Here is a 15,812-nt window from a genome sequence, read left to right on the forward strand (position 1 = left end):
CACAGTATCCAATACATTTAAAAGCGTAAGTATATAATTAATAAAATTGCACAAAGTACGCCTAAAATATAGTGTATCATATAGGTACGGATCTTGTTGATATATTTGCAGGACTATAGTACCTATATCAATAACACTATATGCTATTATATTACAATATTATATATATATATTTAGACTTAGACTAGTTCAATAAAGCACTATGTAATAGTGTAATATAGTAAAACTTCCATAGGTATATTAGTTATTACCAAGTCTCACGGGCAATAGAAAAATTCGTATTATATATAGCTATAGAGAATTTCGGTAGATAAAATTAAATATAAACTAGGTTCAATTTGGTTTGGTTCTCAAAAATGTTTCGTTAAACTGAACGTTTTGTTAAATGGAAGATGGTTATATGGAAATTTCACTGTATTATAAATTATAATATATTACACACATATAAATATTTATATTATGTTTGGTTAACTACGCGTACGACTTTTCCATGTGATACATGTCACCTAGAAGTCTCTGTATGGGTATGTCGCCAATGGTTTCCTTGAAGAACAGCCTCTCGATGGTCGCCTGCCGGACTGCCCGCAGATTGGGCAACATTAGCAACAGCCGTCCGAACCTTGTGGGCTGTCTCGAGTACCGGCCTCGCACGTAATCGCCCAATATGCACTGCGCCTGGTCTTGAAGCATTTCCACCGGTTGCGCGTCGATCAAGCCCGGTGTTTCTACACAAAAATATATTTTTTAGTTAATGAATTTTGTTGGCGGTGAAAAAAAAATATAAACAGAAACATATATGTGCCTATGCCTATATATATAATAATATATATTGTTCTATGATAATAGTTTCTTTTAAATATATAATATTATATGTCTTAAGACTTAAGATTATGAGATGTCTGATGTAGGTATATTATCATTCATAACGTTTTATCAGAATTGATATACAGTAATCCCTCGTTACCCGCGAAGGTTACGTTCCAGCAAACCTGCGCGGATAGCGAAACCGCGGATAACGAGATCAGTGGTTGTCATAAACCCATAAGTACATATATGTATGTATAATGTATATGTGTTCTACCTATAGCGATATAACAACAATTATCTACAATTGTCAAAAATAAATTTCTACAGTGTTCGTGTAATAACGGTAAAACGTTATCGCAATCGCAATCGCATTAATAATTTGTTATCGTGGACCCAACCACGTATAATCGAAACCGCGGATAACGAGGGATTACTGTACCTATATGTGATGGGTTTTTTATACTGCGAATAACAAAATTTAATAACAATAATTTACTTTTATTTTTTTTTTAATAATTTATTGTGTTTACTTGTATGAAGAAATAATAATTTTATATTTGTATAATATATTATTATAGGTAAACAATATTTTCTATAAAATATTTTTGAAACAATAAACGTTTTAACGTCGAATGTTGATTAACATTCACCATATAGAAATTCACCACTCACCTGGGGTGAATAGAATAACCGCTTTCATGCAACCGCACTCGCTGCCATCGGGTGACAGTTGTCGAAAACGTGCCAATATCTCTTGTATAATTTTCATTTCATTGTTGACTTTTGTATCGTCTGCTGGCAGCCTTTCGCGAGCCTTCTCTGAGTTTAATAGTGGCGATAGGTCCCAAGGAATGGACCACTGAGCCAAATGTAACAGGAACAGTTCTTTCCACGACTCTTGTAACAGTAGCAACTGTGTTACAGATAAAACAAAATCAGAATTTTAAAATGCGAGTGTCTATATTACTAGTTATTATTATACCTACGTAAAGTTGAAACATAAGAAAACAAAATATTAAGTTAATACAAGGGCGTAGCTAGAAAATGTATTATGGGGCGTTGGGAGGGGGGAGTGCAGCAGTTAAAACAATCACATATAATCTGTAGGTGTAGTCACATATGGTTTTGTTTCAAACTATAAGAAACAAATTAATTTTAGTCTATATAGGACCTTTATTATAGGTATGTTAATGTTAGGCTGTACTGATATATCAGTATTCAGTGTGGCGTATATACAAAAATATTATATTTGATTGATGGAGATGAGATCTGCGGCAAAAAAACTGAGGTGTATATTGTACGAAAAAAGGTGGTTTTACTTTTTTAGGTATTTATAATGCGTCAAAACAAAAAAAAAATAGTGTAGGTATAAAAAAATAATTGAAGCAGAGACTTTATAGCCCCCAAAATATTGAGTGCACTTAATATAATAATATATACAGGTATAGCTAGTGCTGCACACACGTGCTATATTACCACTGCAGTAGGTATAATATAAAAGTGTTATCTATACCTTTATGTCTATATAGCCTATATTAAGTATTAACTGTAAATACTATGAAGATAATTGACTATGATTACCAATCCTGGCAATATACTATATATGTATTTATATATTATTGTTAGTTATTACCTGGTCATGTTTGGAAAGGGTCTGAAACGGAGCCAAGCATCTGACCCATCTAACAGCCATGAAGAGTAATCGAGCTGTGGTCTCCTGTAACACAAAGAACAATTTATTGTTAAATACTAAATCATTTCTAAAATTAAACTATTTCGTGTTTATTTAATAAATTTACATTAAAAAATTTCGGTGTCTTATATTGTTTCACACTCATGTACGATGGCTGCTAATAAGATAAATGTCATTAATATTTATAATAATAATAAACATTTAAATTCCAAATAGAAACATTATATATTATGTAGGTGCGTATAGAAGTTTCGAAACCTCCAAATATAAGTATTTATAACTTATAGCTAAAACTGTAGAAACTAAAGTATCCGAATATCCGATGAACTATAATATGTATAAAATTATACCGTATATATGCTTTAACTCTAAACAAGTTCAACTTAATATATAATATAGTATAGCTATATATCTAGATGCCAACAAAATTTAATATTTCAAGAATTTTTTCAAACTATTAAAACTTTGCACATTATAAATTAAATTAAATTTAAAATCTTTTACTGTGGCAATGACTTTATTTTTTTCGTCCGATACCAGTTTTTCTTATTTCTGTCAATTACATTTTATTATAGAAAACTTGAATATAAAAAGGTGGGTTAGTGGATGTCACTCTGCTGTACAGCAGGTTACAAGTGGGACACTGTATAATGGATAGAATTAAATTTGAATTCAATGATATAATATCACTGTATAAGAAAAACGATTCTGAGCGGAGACGGTTTGTCAGTCTAGGTATTAGACATACCTATTATAGGTATACTTATCTATAGTATTAAAAAAAAAATTGACCTATAATAGGTATCAATAATAAATTCCAAATTAATCACATCACAATATCCATCAGGTAACGCGTAATACATCAACAACAAACCGCGTTACTATCATCATAGATATATAATAGTATACTTAAGAAGTTTCAAGTACCCACAAATAATATTATACAATCATTGCAATCACAGCAAAATTACTAAAATAGTTATTCCAGGTTTTATAATATGTGATTTCGTCCAAATTTGAATTTAAATTACTATAAAAATAAACTGGGCTTATGAATTTCTTAGAATTTTTGGTAACAGAATTAAACATTTACGTGGAATCTTGTTATAAATTTTCAAGCCTTAGATATAAAAATTGAGCATTTTATAAATTATTAACTAAAAAATAATTATTCAATTTTAAATTTGATAAATGTTGTCAAAATTCGATCTTTAAATGCTTATAAAAAAAAATTGTGCCTATGTATTTTTAATATTTTTCAACTGCTATTGTAACAATGTATCAGGAGCCTTGTATTAATTTTTTACACTTTTTGACCCAATAGATAAAACTTTATTGATATTTATAGAAAAAAAAACTAAAAAAATTGAAAACTTACAATGTCCGTCAACAGCTCAAAAAGAGTCAAATTATTTTCAACATTTTATCGTATATAGAAAATGCTAATATAAACATTCAGTGAAATTTTCAAGTTTCTACAGTCATTCGTTTTTTAATTACAACAAAATAAGAAAATCGTTACGTAAGAAATCAAGTGAATATCAAATGTTGTAAAAATATAAATTTCAAACCAATAAAAATTTAATTTGACTCTCTTGTAGACATTTTTTTTTTTTTGATAAAGGTAGACAATATTATATGAAATCTTGTAATACATTTTCAAATCTTAGATTTAAAAAGAAGAATTTTTACGAATTCTTAACTCGAAATAATTTGCTAATTTTCGTGATTTTTACATATTTTCTCAATTTTTGAACTTTAAATGCTAATAAAAAAAAACTGTGAATATGGATTTTTAATGTTTTTAAAATGTCATTGTACATATAGTAGAGCATGTATTAAATGTTCAAGTATTTTTACTCGACAATAAAGTTTTATTGACATTCATAGAAAAAAAACTAATAAAATTGGAAACTGAAAATGTCCCTAAACAGTTCAAAACAAATCAAAATATTTTGAAAGTTTTATCATGTATAGAAAATGGAAGTATAAACAACCAGTGAAAATTTCATGTATTTACAGTCATTCGTTTTAAAGTCACACCAAAAAACAAAATAAATTTTCTCGAAAACAGATTTTGCGTAAAAATTCTCGTTTTTCCTTAATTTTTCTTTTGTTTTTCACGGCGCATTTGAAAACTATTGGAAATTTCAAATTTTAACCACCCGAATACACCAACTAGATTCACTTTCCCATCAAACAAGATACTGTTGAAGAAAATCGAAGCATTTTTACTGTCCTAAAAGGTGATGACAGACACAAAAATAAAAATAAAAACACACATCATTGTAAAATCAATACATTCATCGTTTCACTCAGAATCTAAAACAGTAAAACAAAAATCTTTTTTCTTCACAAAACATTATTATAACACATTAACACGGACATACATTGTATAAATATAAATATATAAATATAAGTATTTATTAAATGTATTCGTACTGGGTCGCCATTTTTAATCTTCAATCACAAGCGATTGGATAAAGGGGCACACCTTTTGCCACCCGCAGGAAAGTAGGCGGGCAGTCAAAAAGTCAACCCTCGCGTATAAAATATAATCTCTTGCCCCAGTGCGTATACAATCGACCCGATGTGTTGAAATGTCAGTTATCTACAGACCTACAGGCTATACAGTATACAGTGTATATTATAGCCAATGTCAATATTAGGTACATCTATTAACGAAAGTGCAATAGAATTCTGTCAATATTTATAGACTGATTTGTCTGATTTGTCAAATCCTGAACAAATAAAAATTTGTTACAATTTAAAATTTTATACAAATACACAATGTATTATACTTGATATGTATAAAGTCAATTTGTTAACAAGTAACTATTGAATTCACCTAGATACCTACCTATTAAATGTATTATAACAACGGAATATTAGACACTTTAGATATTGATTAATAAATTATGATGACTATTATAATTTAATAGGTGTCTAACGATTTACTGCATAATAATAAATACTAGTACTATAATATAAACTACCTATATTATTATAAGTTTCAAAATATAAAAAGGTTAAAATAATACATAAAAGTAATATTTCATCGTATGCGATGTTGATGATTGTAATATTACGATTGAGTATATGACGTTTGGAATGGTATAACCTACTTACTATTATTTAATAGTACTTCAAACATAAGTTTGTAAAAAGGGATACCACTTGAATAATTACTTGAAGAAAAATATAGATAGACTGCAGCATACTATAATATGACGCCATGCTATAATGTATAAACAATGCTATAACGCCTTGTTGTAAAAAAAAAATAATAGGTTTTATAAATTTATTATATATAGGTACTAGCTGCTTAGTAAGACTCAGTGGCGTAGCCAGGGGCGGGGCTGAGAGGGCTGCAGCCCCCAACCCCGAGATGTTAAGAAAATTAAAAATTATTTTAATGGTCTATGATAGTCGCTCAAAAAGTCTTAAATTGTATTTAAAATATTTAAAAATGTACTTTAAGTATTAACACTTTTCAGCTATTATATATTTATACTTTATCTATCTGTGCTAGTACGTATTTAGTGTGCAAAAGTGTAAAAGTTGATCAGGCCCCTCCCCCACGAAAAAAAAACCTGACTACGCCACTGCTAAGACTATAAGTATGCAATTCTACATATTATAATATAATAAAATATATAGGTACCAATATAATAATAATCAGTAGCGTACTGTGTGAGGATGTTCTACCCTCCCCATCATTGCAGGTATATTTTTACTATATGTACCTATAAATGTATAAAAACTGATAACATTTAAAAAATACATGTATGTATACATATTACATATGCGTATAACAGATAATTTTTATATGTAACCCTCCCATTGAAAATATCTGCAGTGTAATCCCTGCTGATAACTGACAACTGAGTTTCTTCGCAATTGCAATGGTCAGGTTATAGCTTTATAAGTTCGTAAAAATAATTTTTTATCGTAATAAAATAAAATAAAGGTGGGCAAGTGTGTATATCGCTCTGCTGTATAGTAGGTTACAAGTGGGTCACTGTAATGGATGGTGTTAAATTTGAATTCAATGATAAATATCATTGTATAAGAAAAACGATTCTGAGCCTAGACGAGTCAGCCTATGATATTAATATAATATGTATATTTAATGATATTATTGTGAATAAAGTAATTTATATATTTACCTAGTTACGTGGACTCTTGTTTTAAATTTTCAATTCTTAGCTATAAAAGTTGAACATTTTAGAAACTACAAAATAATTATTAAATTTTAAATTTGATACATTTTGTCAAATTCGAACTTTAAATGCTTATAAAAAAAAATTGTGGCTATATATTTATAATATTTTTCAAGTGCTATTGTAACAATATATCAAGAGTCTGCATTAAATTTTGACGCTTATTGGACCAACAAATATAATTTTATTGACATTCATAGAAAAAAAAACTAATAAAATTGGAAACTGAAAATGTCCCTAAACAGTTCTAAACAAATCAAAATATTTTGAAAATTTTATCATGTATAGAAAATGGAAATATAAACAACCAGTGAAAATGTCATGTATTTACGATCATTTGTTTTAAAGTTACACCAAAAGCCAAAATCGATTTTGTCAAAAACCGATTTTGCGTAAAAATTCCCGTTTTTCCTTAATTTTTATTTTTTTTTTTCCGGGCACTTTTAAAATTTATTAGGAATTTTTGACCTGCCCAATGCACCAACAACTTTTCCATCGAAGAAGATACTGAAGTTGAAAATCGAAGTTTTATTTCGACTACTTATCATGTAAACAGACACAAAAAAAACACACACACATCATTGTAAAATCAATACATTCATCGTTTCACTCAGAATCTAAAATTAGATCTATTTATACATTTATTTATTCATTTTTTATCATCTTTTTTTTATCAAAATCTCTACATTTGAAATCGAGTAAATATCCAATATTGTAAAAATTTGAAATTTGAATGCTCATAAAAATTTAATTTGACATTCCGGTAGACATTTTTTTTAATGTAATAAAAAATCTTATAAAAAATTGTGACCATCTATTTTTAAAATTGTTCAACATGCCATTGTAACAATATTGAATATATTATAAGAAATCTTGTATTAAATGTTCAAGCTCTTTGAGCCAACAAATATAATTTTATTGACATTTATAGAAGACACAAAAAAAAAATGTAATTCTGAAAATATCCGTAAGCATCTCAGAACAAGTTAAATTGTTTTGAATATTGAATATTTTACGGTGTAAAGAAAATGCTAATATAAACATTCAGTGAAAAATTCATATATCTACGATAATTTGTTTAAGAGTTTCACCAAAAACCAAAATTGATTTTGTCGAAAACCCATTTTGGTAAAATATATAATAACCATGCAGTAATGGTGTTATATAACCAGATAAATTATTATATGATTAAGATAAATTGTTTTAAATTTAAATTACCTGTAAGACTTCCCAAGTTGGTGACAACGACAAAGATAGTGAACTCTGAGGACTGGTCGGTTGCGGTATGCCAATAGGTGACGAGGCTTCAGACATCTTTGCGCTCCATATCAATTCCTGTGAGAAGGAAAACGATAAACAATTTTTTTATTAATTAAAAAATAAAAATAATTCCGAATGAATTATGTTACATCAACTATATAATATGCAACGGTCAAACAAATACCTGCATATAGTAGATATAGCAATTATGTGTATAGAGTTTATTTTGAATACATAGTTGAGCAACAGTGAACACTCATATACAATAATATATCATAATTGATAATTATACCCCAATTAATTGTTGTGTAAAAAAAAAAGATTCCAATAACTATTGAGAATATTTTTTTTTATAATGTTGAAAATGTTTTGGAACAATTAAATTTTTGACATCGTGGCTTTTAGGTTTTTACTTTTAGTGTCTTTTAGCAACCGGTATTTTTAATTTCCTATTATGGAGCCTATTTCGTAACTCGCAAGTACTTAATAGTCGCAATATTTTAGTTTATAATATATACTAAATACTAATAAAAAAAAAATGCGATTATGGTTGCGTATATATACATATACCCCACGACGGAACGCTGGTAATAAATATACGCTGCACGAGGATTGGGAAGCTATAATATAATATATAACACGCATATTATATTTATACACACTTATAAGTCGACATGAAAAAAATTTTCCGAGTCAACGGCGTAAATTAAAAAAAAAAAGATAAATAAATCGAATATAAATAACATGTACCCATATAATATTATAATATTAAATATAGAGCAGTCGTATATGGTAATATAGCCGCCTCGTCACCGCCATCGCATCACACGTCGCCGCCGCCGCCGCACACCGATGCTAATAGCGATAAAAGTCGAGCTTAAGCCCGAGGGTCGACACAATGTGATGTGTAAAATACTCGACACACATTCAACGTTGTACATAATATGATTCATATACCTATATATGTGTGTACGTACGTATTTATACATATATTTACACGATCGTACGCGTCCGTGTGTGCAGTAAACGTATAATACGGTAAAGCCAGAGGGCGTCTTTGACGTCCACGAACAAAGGGTTCGATTGCTGCTAAAACCCACGAGGACCATGTGGTCCGGTTCTCACATCAAAACGTCCACGCGCGGGGGAGGGAGGGGGGCTGACTCATCGCGCGAGTGCGCACTCTTCCGCCACGGCCGCCGCAGCATCATATCCTCCGCTCACTACCGGTCCTCTCGCCGCGCTGCCGCACAGTGTGTGTTATATCTGCAGGACGACACACACTCCTTCAGCGGCTGCAGTATGTATTACACGTGTCCTTATTATTTGCAGTGTGCAATGCGTACGTGCAGTGTATACCTTCCTAACCAAATATTTCTATTATAGTTTCAACACTCGAAATGCAAATGTGTAGCACCTTGCGCCTCCCGCGGCTTTTTTGTATATACCTCAGTGGCGTATTTATGGGGGGATCGAGCTGACCAATCGCCCCCTCCATAGGCTGAATATAATGTAAAGGTTGTATGTAAAAGTTTTCGTAGTCCTAACTTAAGGCCTATAACTTTGAAGGTGGGGTTACTGGATAAAATTATTATCTAATATGTATTATAATTATTAGGTATATTAGATATTAAACAAAGACATGACGATTTCGCTTACCTGACATTTTTCAGCCGACATGAGTATCTGCAAGAGCCCGGGTGGCGGCGGGGGCTGTTGTTGTCCCAAGAAAACGTGTCCCTGCGGCGGCGTGGGCGGCAAAACCGTGGGCGGTGGTGGCGGCTGCTGCTGTTGCTGCGGAAGCGGCGGCGGCTGTTGTTGCTGCTGTTGCTGTTGCTGTAGATGATGGTGGTGTTGCTGCGACGGCGGCGCAGGTGGCATGGATGGCAGAGTCGTGTCCATCGGCGTTTTCGGGTAAGCTGAAGACGTCTTTTGGATCATGTTGCTGTGGTCGGCGGTCAGCGGGATTTGGCCGGGTGGCCGCTGGTGGTTGACGGCGGGCTGCGGCGAGTCCTTCATCGGGTGGTGATGATGATGGTGGTGGTGATGGTGCAACTTTGGTTTGCGTGGTCCTCGCTCGTGTTGAACCGCTATATATATATACATATTGTAATGTTAAAACGTTATGATAATGTGTATCATAACAATAAAGTCTCGCGTCATTACGCGCACCCTGCACATCACCCCGCCGCCCCCGCGTGGCCGCGTATAATAACATAATACAATAATATTATATTTCACAGGGGGTAGTATATATTGGTAAGAAATAACAGAGGAGTAAGGGGAAATCTAGACAAAAAAAAACAGTTTGTTGCATATCTATTAATTAACACTCGAGTTATAGTAATAGTCGAAAGTTTAAAGTTATATTTGCGGTGTATATAATTTGAAATTTTAAGTTTTAAGTATTCATAATTACTTACTAACGTCATTTCAACTTAACATGCCAATCTTCCATAACTATAATATTCATACATATTCTTGACAGTGTGTGTTGAGAAATAGTTCTAAGAAAACGAATTAAGTATAAGGTAGGTAGGTACTTAAGTATTTAAGTCTAAAGACGACTGCAGCTCGTGAATCCTGATACTGCATTAATTATTATCATACATAAATACCTATTTATTAAATACATTTTGCTTTAGGCTTTTTTCTTTTCAATGCAATTTCAACCTATGCACCTATATCATTGCTATGTATAATTTTCAAGCTCCACTATCTCACAATCCAAATTACATTATGCTCTCCATAATACTATGTACCTACCATTTTACTTAAAATTTTGATTTCACGAATTTTGTTTTAGAAACCTGGTGTCACCGCAATTACTTTTCGGTCACGTTATTTTTCATTTCCATCAATCATATTATATACCTATATATGCAGTTTAACCATACGAAAATCACAGAAAACTGTGCGTGCCATAGCTTTTGTTCTGGTTTAATATATATTTTTTTTAATCCAAGCTTTTCAAATAGCTTGTTTTTATGAAATCACCATTATTTATTTTTACACTTTTTTTTATAAAATCGGACTGGAGTGAAAAAACATTTTGTAAAAATGTTCATTTAAACTCAATTTATGATATTCAAATACCTGGAAGCAATGATAATAATTCATCATCGGATTACACATTTAAATTGATAACTATACACGCTGATATTATGTTCGAGGGTTGTTCAATTGTTCACGGATATTTACTGCTGATTGAAAACTGTCTCCCCGTTTATAGTTCCCATTGTCGCCCCAATTCTTTTGTTAACATACACAACAATAATACAGTGAGTGTACCTGTATCGATATAATATCATCTAAATCACCTGGAATTCCCTGGGAGGCGCCCTGCACATCAATCTTCTTGCTAGTTGTATATTCAAATACCTTATTTTATTATTATTTATTATCATGAATAATTTCCCGTTAATATTAATTATTTTTGTTTTTATTATTGTTTTTATTATTAGTATTATTATTTTTTTTTAATCAAAATTAAATTCCCTGCATTTCACCATCTGGTTCATGGAAGCTTGTAACATAAGAAACTTTGTGATTTTGCAAATTTGTTACGCTAAACGAAATCCGAGAATATGACGTATAGCCCAGATGATTTATTTTTATGTTTAACTCAAGAAAACAACCCGTATGAAATAAACCCTTCTTTTTATGTATTTTTTTTCTTTTTTTTATCAAATAATCCCGGCTACGCTGTACCTTTTTGATCCTTGAATATTCAAAACGAACATTTTTGTTGTTTTAGCTAACGATCCCCAGACATACGGGCATTTTATTCAATTGGTTTTTGGTCGAAACAACTTATTTCTAAACATATACAGCCCTCTAAAAAATATTTTAGATCACTCCTGTATAGGTTGTTGGTTGTACGTATGTTGTATATACAATATACATAGTTATTATATTATACATGTATACGTGTAAAATCTAAATGTGCAAGTACAAAATAAGGCACAATACGTTTTTATCAATATAATTGCAATAAAATTCTAAATTATTACTATAAACTATCAAAATGTCTTAGTTATTAGAGTACCTAACAATATTATCCTGTGTTTTTAAATTAGTATATTATGCACAGTAATATTTTTGACAGTTTACATTTACAATATTTTTTTTGTAAATACATGTTATATGTACCTGTACGGCTGTACGACCAAACTTGTTTTTTTAATAGTAAAACTATTTATATAAGTATTTAAAAAAAAAACGTTTTTTATTGATATTATCAAAAACAGTTGGTTGTACTTGTATTATATCAAATAATATTCAAATTATTCTTAAATACCAACGCTAGGCAGGTATACTCCGAAAACTTATATATCACAACCGCATATAATTGATGGTATAATATAATATTATAATATATTATTTTATTATATTTATGCTTTGAACAAACGTATACATTTTGCAATTGCATATAGGGATACATGCTACATGCATTATAATTTATAAGTTATAACGATCGCGCAAATATTGTAGGACACATGCATTTATTTGCTGTACACATACGTCTTGTTCTTTCGTCGTTACTTCGATTGAGTGCGGAAAGGAAACCACTCCTTATATATTTATTTAAATGGCTATCGTTTTCCGAATTGCACATTTGAATTGCATCAAGTCATCGACCCCCTTCTGTCTATTTTACACTTGTTTTTCCGTTGGTAAGTCAGTTAATCCAGCTATCAGCTGTCAAAAACTCACACGTATATATCCCAGCCAGCAGTCGCCAGATACAACATTCAGACACACACACACACACACACACACACACACACATGATTGGAGAGGCGTGAAAGGGATATATTATTTACGGAGGGGTGCGCGAATAGCTGTAGAATTTTCAATGAAGACCGAAAATTGGCTACGCTGTGTTGGAGCGGTAGCTTTTTGCACAAAACGTGGTTCATTTATCAAAGGCTGAGAAGGGTAAGGAGAAAAAGAATTAAAGAGCGAGGAGATAGAGTTAAGAAAGAGGTTTTGCTTGGCGTGATTGAAGACTTCACGTTAACGACATTATAAACTAGGCATTTTGTTTGGGGGTGGGTCATTATTCAACACCAGAGAAATTAGACGAACGAAAAAAAAAAGATGCAAGAAAATCTTTAGTCAGCCCTTAACGAGCAGCGGATAGCGGTCGAGTGTACAAAACGGCGAGGAATACAAACGGTCAAAGCCGTCGGTTTACACGTCGAAATTCGACGTTAAATTATTATAGTATCTTTATCACCTTCTTATTCTATATGGGTCCGGCCATTTTCTGCAGTACATATGGTTGTTAGTTGATATCAACCAATTTAACATGTATAATGTATATTGTTATAAAATATATTATAGATATGTTATATACATTAAAACAATTGTCAATTATAATATTTAAATTAAAACCAATATAATTTTTGGACAACCCATTATGGTATTATAATATTTTTTAATGTTGTACTATGTAGTTTATATTTTATAGTAATGTCCCTGCAAATAGTCAATAGATATAAATAATCGAGGTATAACACATAATATTTATTATATTATTTTATTTTTTGTCATCTCTAAAAATATGAAATTATTTAAAAAACTTTATAAGAAACATAATTTATAACTTAATATATTATTTTAAAATATAATAGATCACTGGATGAGTGAGTACTGAGTGTCTGAGTACTGACGTTCTTACACGCCGATGTTGGAAGCTATAAGTTTCTTAGTATATACACAACAAATTAAAATAATATAATTATCTATACGACTACATGCACATTTTTGTAAATTGTAGTAACTATTAACTATATTTAATCAATTATCTTTTATCATTGTAAAATCACATAACAACTAGGTATAGTTATTTATATAGTTCCATCACTGCATAATTGTATTACATTCACATACAGACATATACAGTGAAACTTGCATACTACATATTACTACGTAGTCTCGTGGGTAACAAATAACAAATTGTATCAGATAAATGTATAGAGAAATTCGTTAAATAGAATTAAATAAATTTAGTTCTTAGAAATATTTAGATAAACAGAAAATATTGTCAAACAGAATTTTCCCCATTCACTATGTTAGAAAACTCTATCATACATGCCTACTCGTATCTACATTATTTTAGTATGGTCCTATGTATGTATAATGTATATTGTATATATTATAGGCACTCATTTCATATATTCATAATATATTTTGTATAATATGTTTCGTGAAATGAATTCAAAACCAAAATGCGTTTCCCCGAACATTAAATACTAAGCAAACACGACGTGGCGCTTCTGATTTTATGATCTGTCACGATATGGCACCGCAAAATCATGAGTACGCATAATATTAACAGTTTTGTTGGGACACCGTTGAAGTAGCTTCTGCGGTGTTTCAATCGGTTGTTTATAAACGTATATAATATACATATATTTGTATACCTAAGAAAGGAAACCTCCTACAAAATAACTATTATATTATAACAATTACTTTGACTGAATACACTTTGTTTGGGGAATGAAACAAAAATTGTCCAAAATGTGCACAATAATGTGTGTATAAAGTACTTTAAACATAACAGTATGTAATATACATTATATATCATAATACAGAAGTGTACACAAACATTTTGCTTTGTAAAAACTTCAGAACCGCGTGGTGAAAATATATATATTATATACCTATACAGAGGGTGGAATCGAGCATAATATAATATCAATTTTGACACGAACTCACCGTCCTTGTTCATCGCCGACTGAAAACACTTGTTGAGCCGGCAAGCCCTACACTGGTTTCTGTGGGTCTTGTCAATGGGGCACCTGCCTTTGAGTTCGCCTTGTGCCTTGCACGTGTACACCCGGTTCCGGTGGATGCTTCTTTTGAAAAACCCGGAACAACCTGCAGCACAATACACGCAATGGCATTTGTCAGTCCCAAACTGTTAGTATATAAATACCAAAGGAAAATTATTACCGTCACAGCTGTAAATGCCGTAATGTTTTCCAGAACTTCTATCCCCACAAACTTTGCACGGGATATCCAATAACCGATCTCCTATTAATAGAATAAAAAATACATTTTGATTTACAAAAATATGCCCATATGTACGTTATTTATGTACTTATAGATAGTATATACTAGTAAATTATACAACTCATCTCCTTATTTCATATATATAATACATATATTCTAGTTATGTACAAGCCCGGATTAAGACATTTTGAGGCCCAGGGGCCAAAGTTTTAAATGAGGCCCTTGTACGAAAAAAATAATATTAATGTATGTAATGTGTTCCGGGGTGAAGTGACCAGCCGACGTCATATAAAAGTATACCAAAATTGATAAAGAAATACCCTTTAAAGATTGGGTCTAACTTTTTTATTTTTTAAATTATGGCCAAACTTTTTTTTATCAAAATCATACATATCACGCATTTGTTTATGTATTTTCAAAAGTTTTTAACATTTTTATGTATTTTTTTTTATTTTAAAGCTATTTAATTGTCCCATCAACACTCCAAAATATGCAACTGAACTAGAAATGCACTAATTATGTGTATTAAATTAAAAAGGTAGAAAAAAGTTGGCAAAAATTAGCTTTGTTTAAAGGAAATCGTGTATTATTCCAAATAATTGATTACTTGGTATCGGTTTTTTTTTTTGTATTATTCTGCTAAATTATACTGAATAACACATTAATATACCTAGAATACCTTAAAAGTTTGGTTTTCATAATATATTCCTGTTAATCGTCACAATCTTAGTTTCCTAGAATTGAGTCGGTTAATTTGTCGTCATTCATTTATTTTATACTATTCCGGAAATTTTAGTGGTTAAAAA

General features: G+C 30.9%; 1 protein-coding gene across 1 annotated transcript in view; it reads right to left on the reverse strand.

Annotated features, from left to right (window-relative positions):
• Nucleotides 1-224: 224 nt before the first annotated feature.
• Nucleotides 225-15,812, reverse strand: part of LOC100161040 (nuclear receptor subfamily 2 group E member 1) — a 26,461-nt gene continuing 10,873 nt past the window's right edge. Inside the window, exons 3-9 of the mRNA XM_003239985.4 lie at nucleotides 14,947-15,027; nucleotides 14,710-14,871; nucleotides 9,643-10,073; nucleotides 7,942-8,058; nucleotides 2,441-2,524; nucleotides 1,480-1,720; nucleotides 225-725 (exon numbers count right to left, since the gene is read on the reverse strand). Coding sequence (XP_003240033.1) covers nucleotides 472-725; nucleotides 1,480-1,720; nucleotides 2,441-2,524; nucleotides 7,942-8,058; nucleotides 9,643-10,073; nucleotides 14,710-14,871; nucleotides 14,947-15,027 — 1,370 coding nt within the window. The 3' untranslated portion in view covers nucleotides 225-471. The remainder of the gene's footprint in view (nucleotides 726-1,479; nucleotides 1,721-2,440; nucleotides 2,525-7,941; nucleotides 8,059-9,642; nucleotides 10,074-14,709; nucleotides 14,872-14,946; nucleotides 15,028-15,812) is intronic.

This window comes from Acyrthosiphon pisum, chromosome A2 (genome assembly GCF_005508785.2).
Source record: "Acyrthosiphon pisum isolate AL4f chromosome A2, pea_aphid_22Mar2018_4r6ur, whole genome shotgun sequence".
NCBI classification, from domain to species: domain Eukaryota; kingdom Metazoa; phylum Arthropoda; class Insecta; order Hemiptera; family Aphididae; genus Acyrthosiphon; species Acyrthosiphon pisum.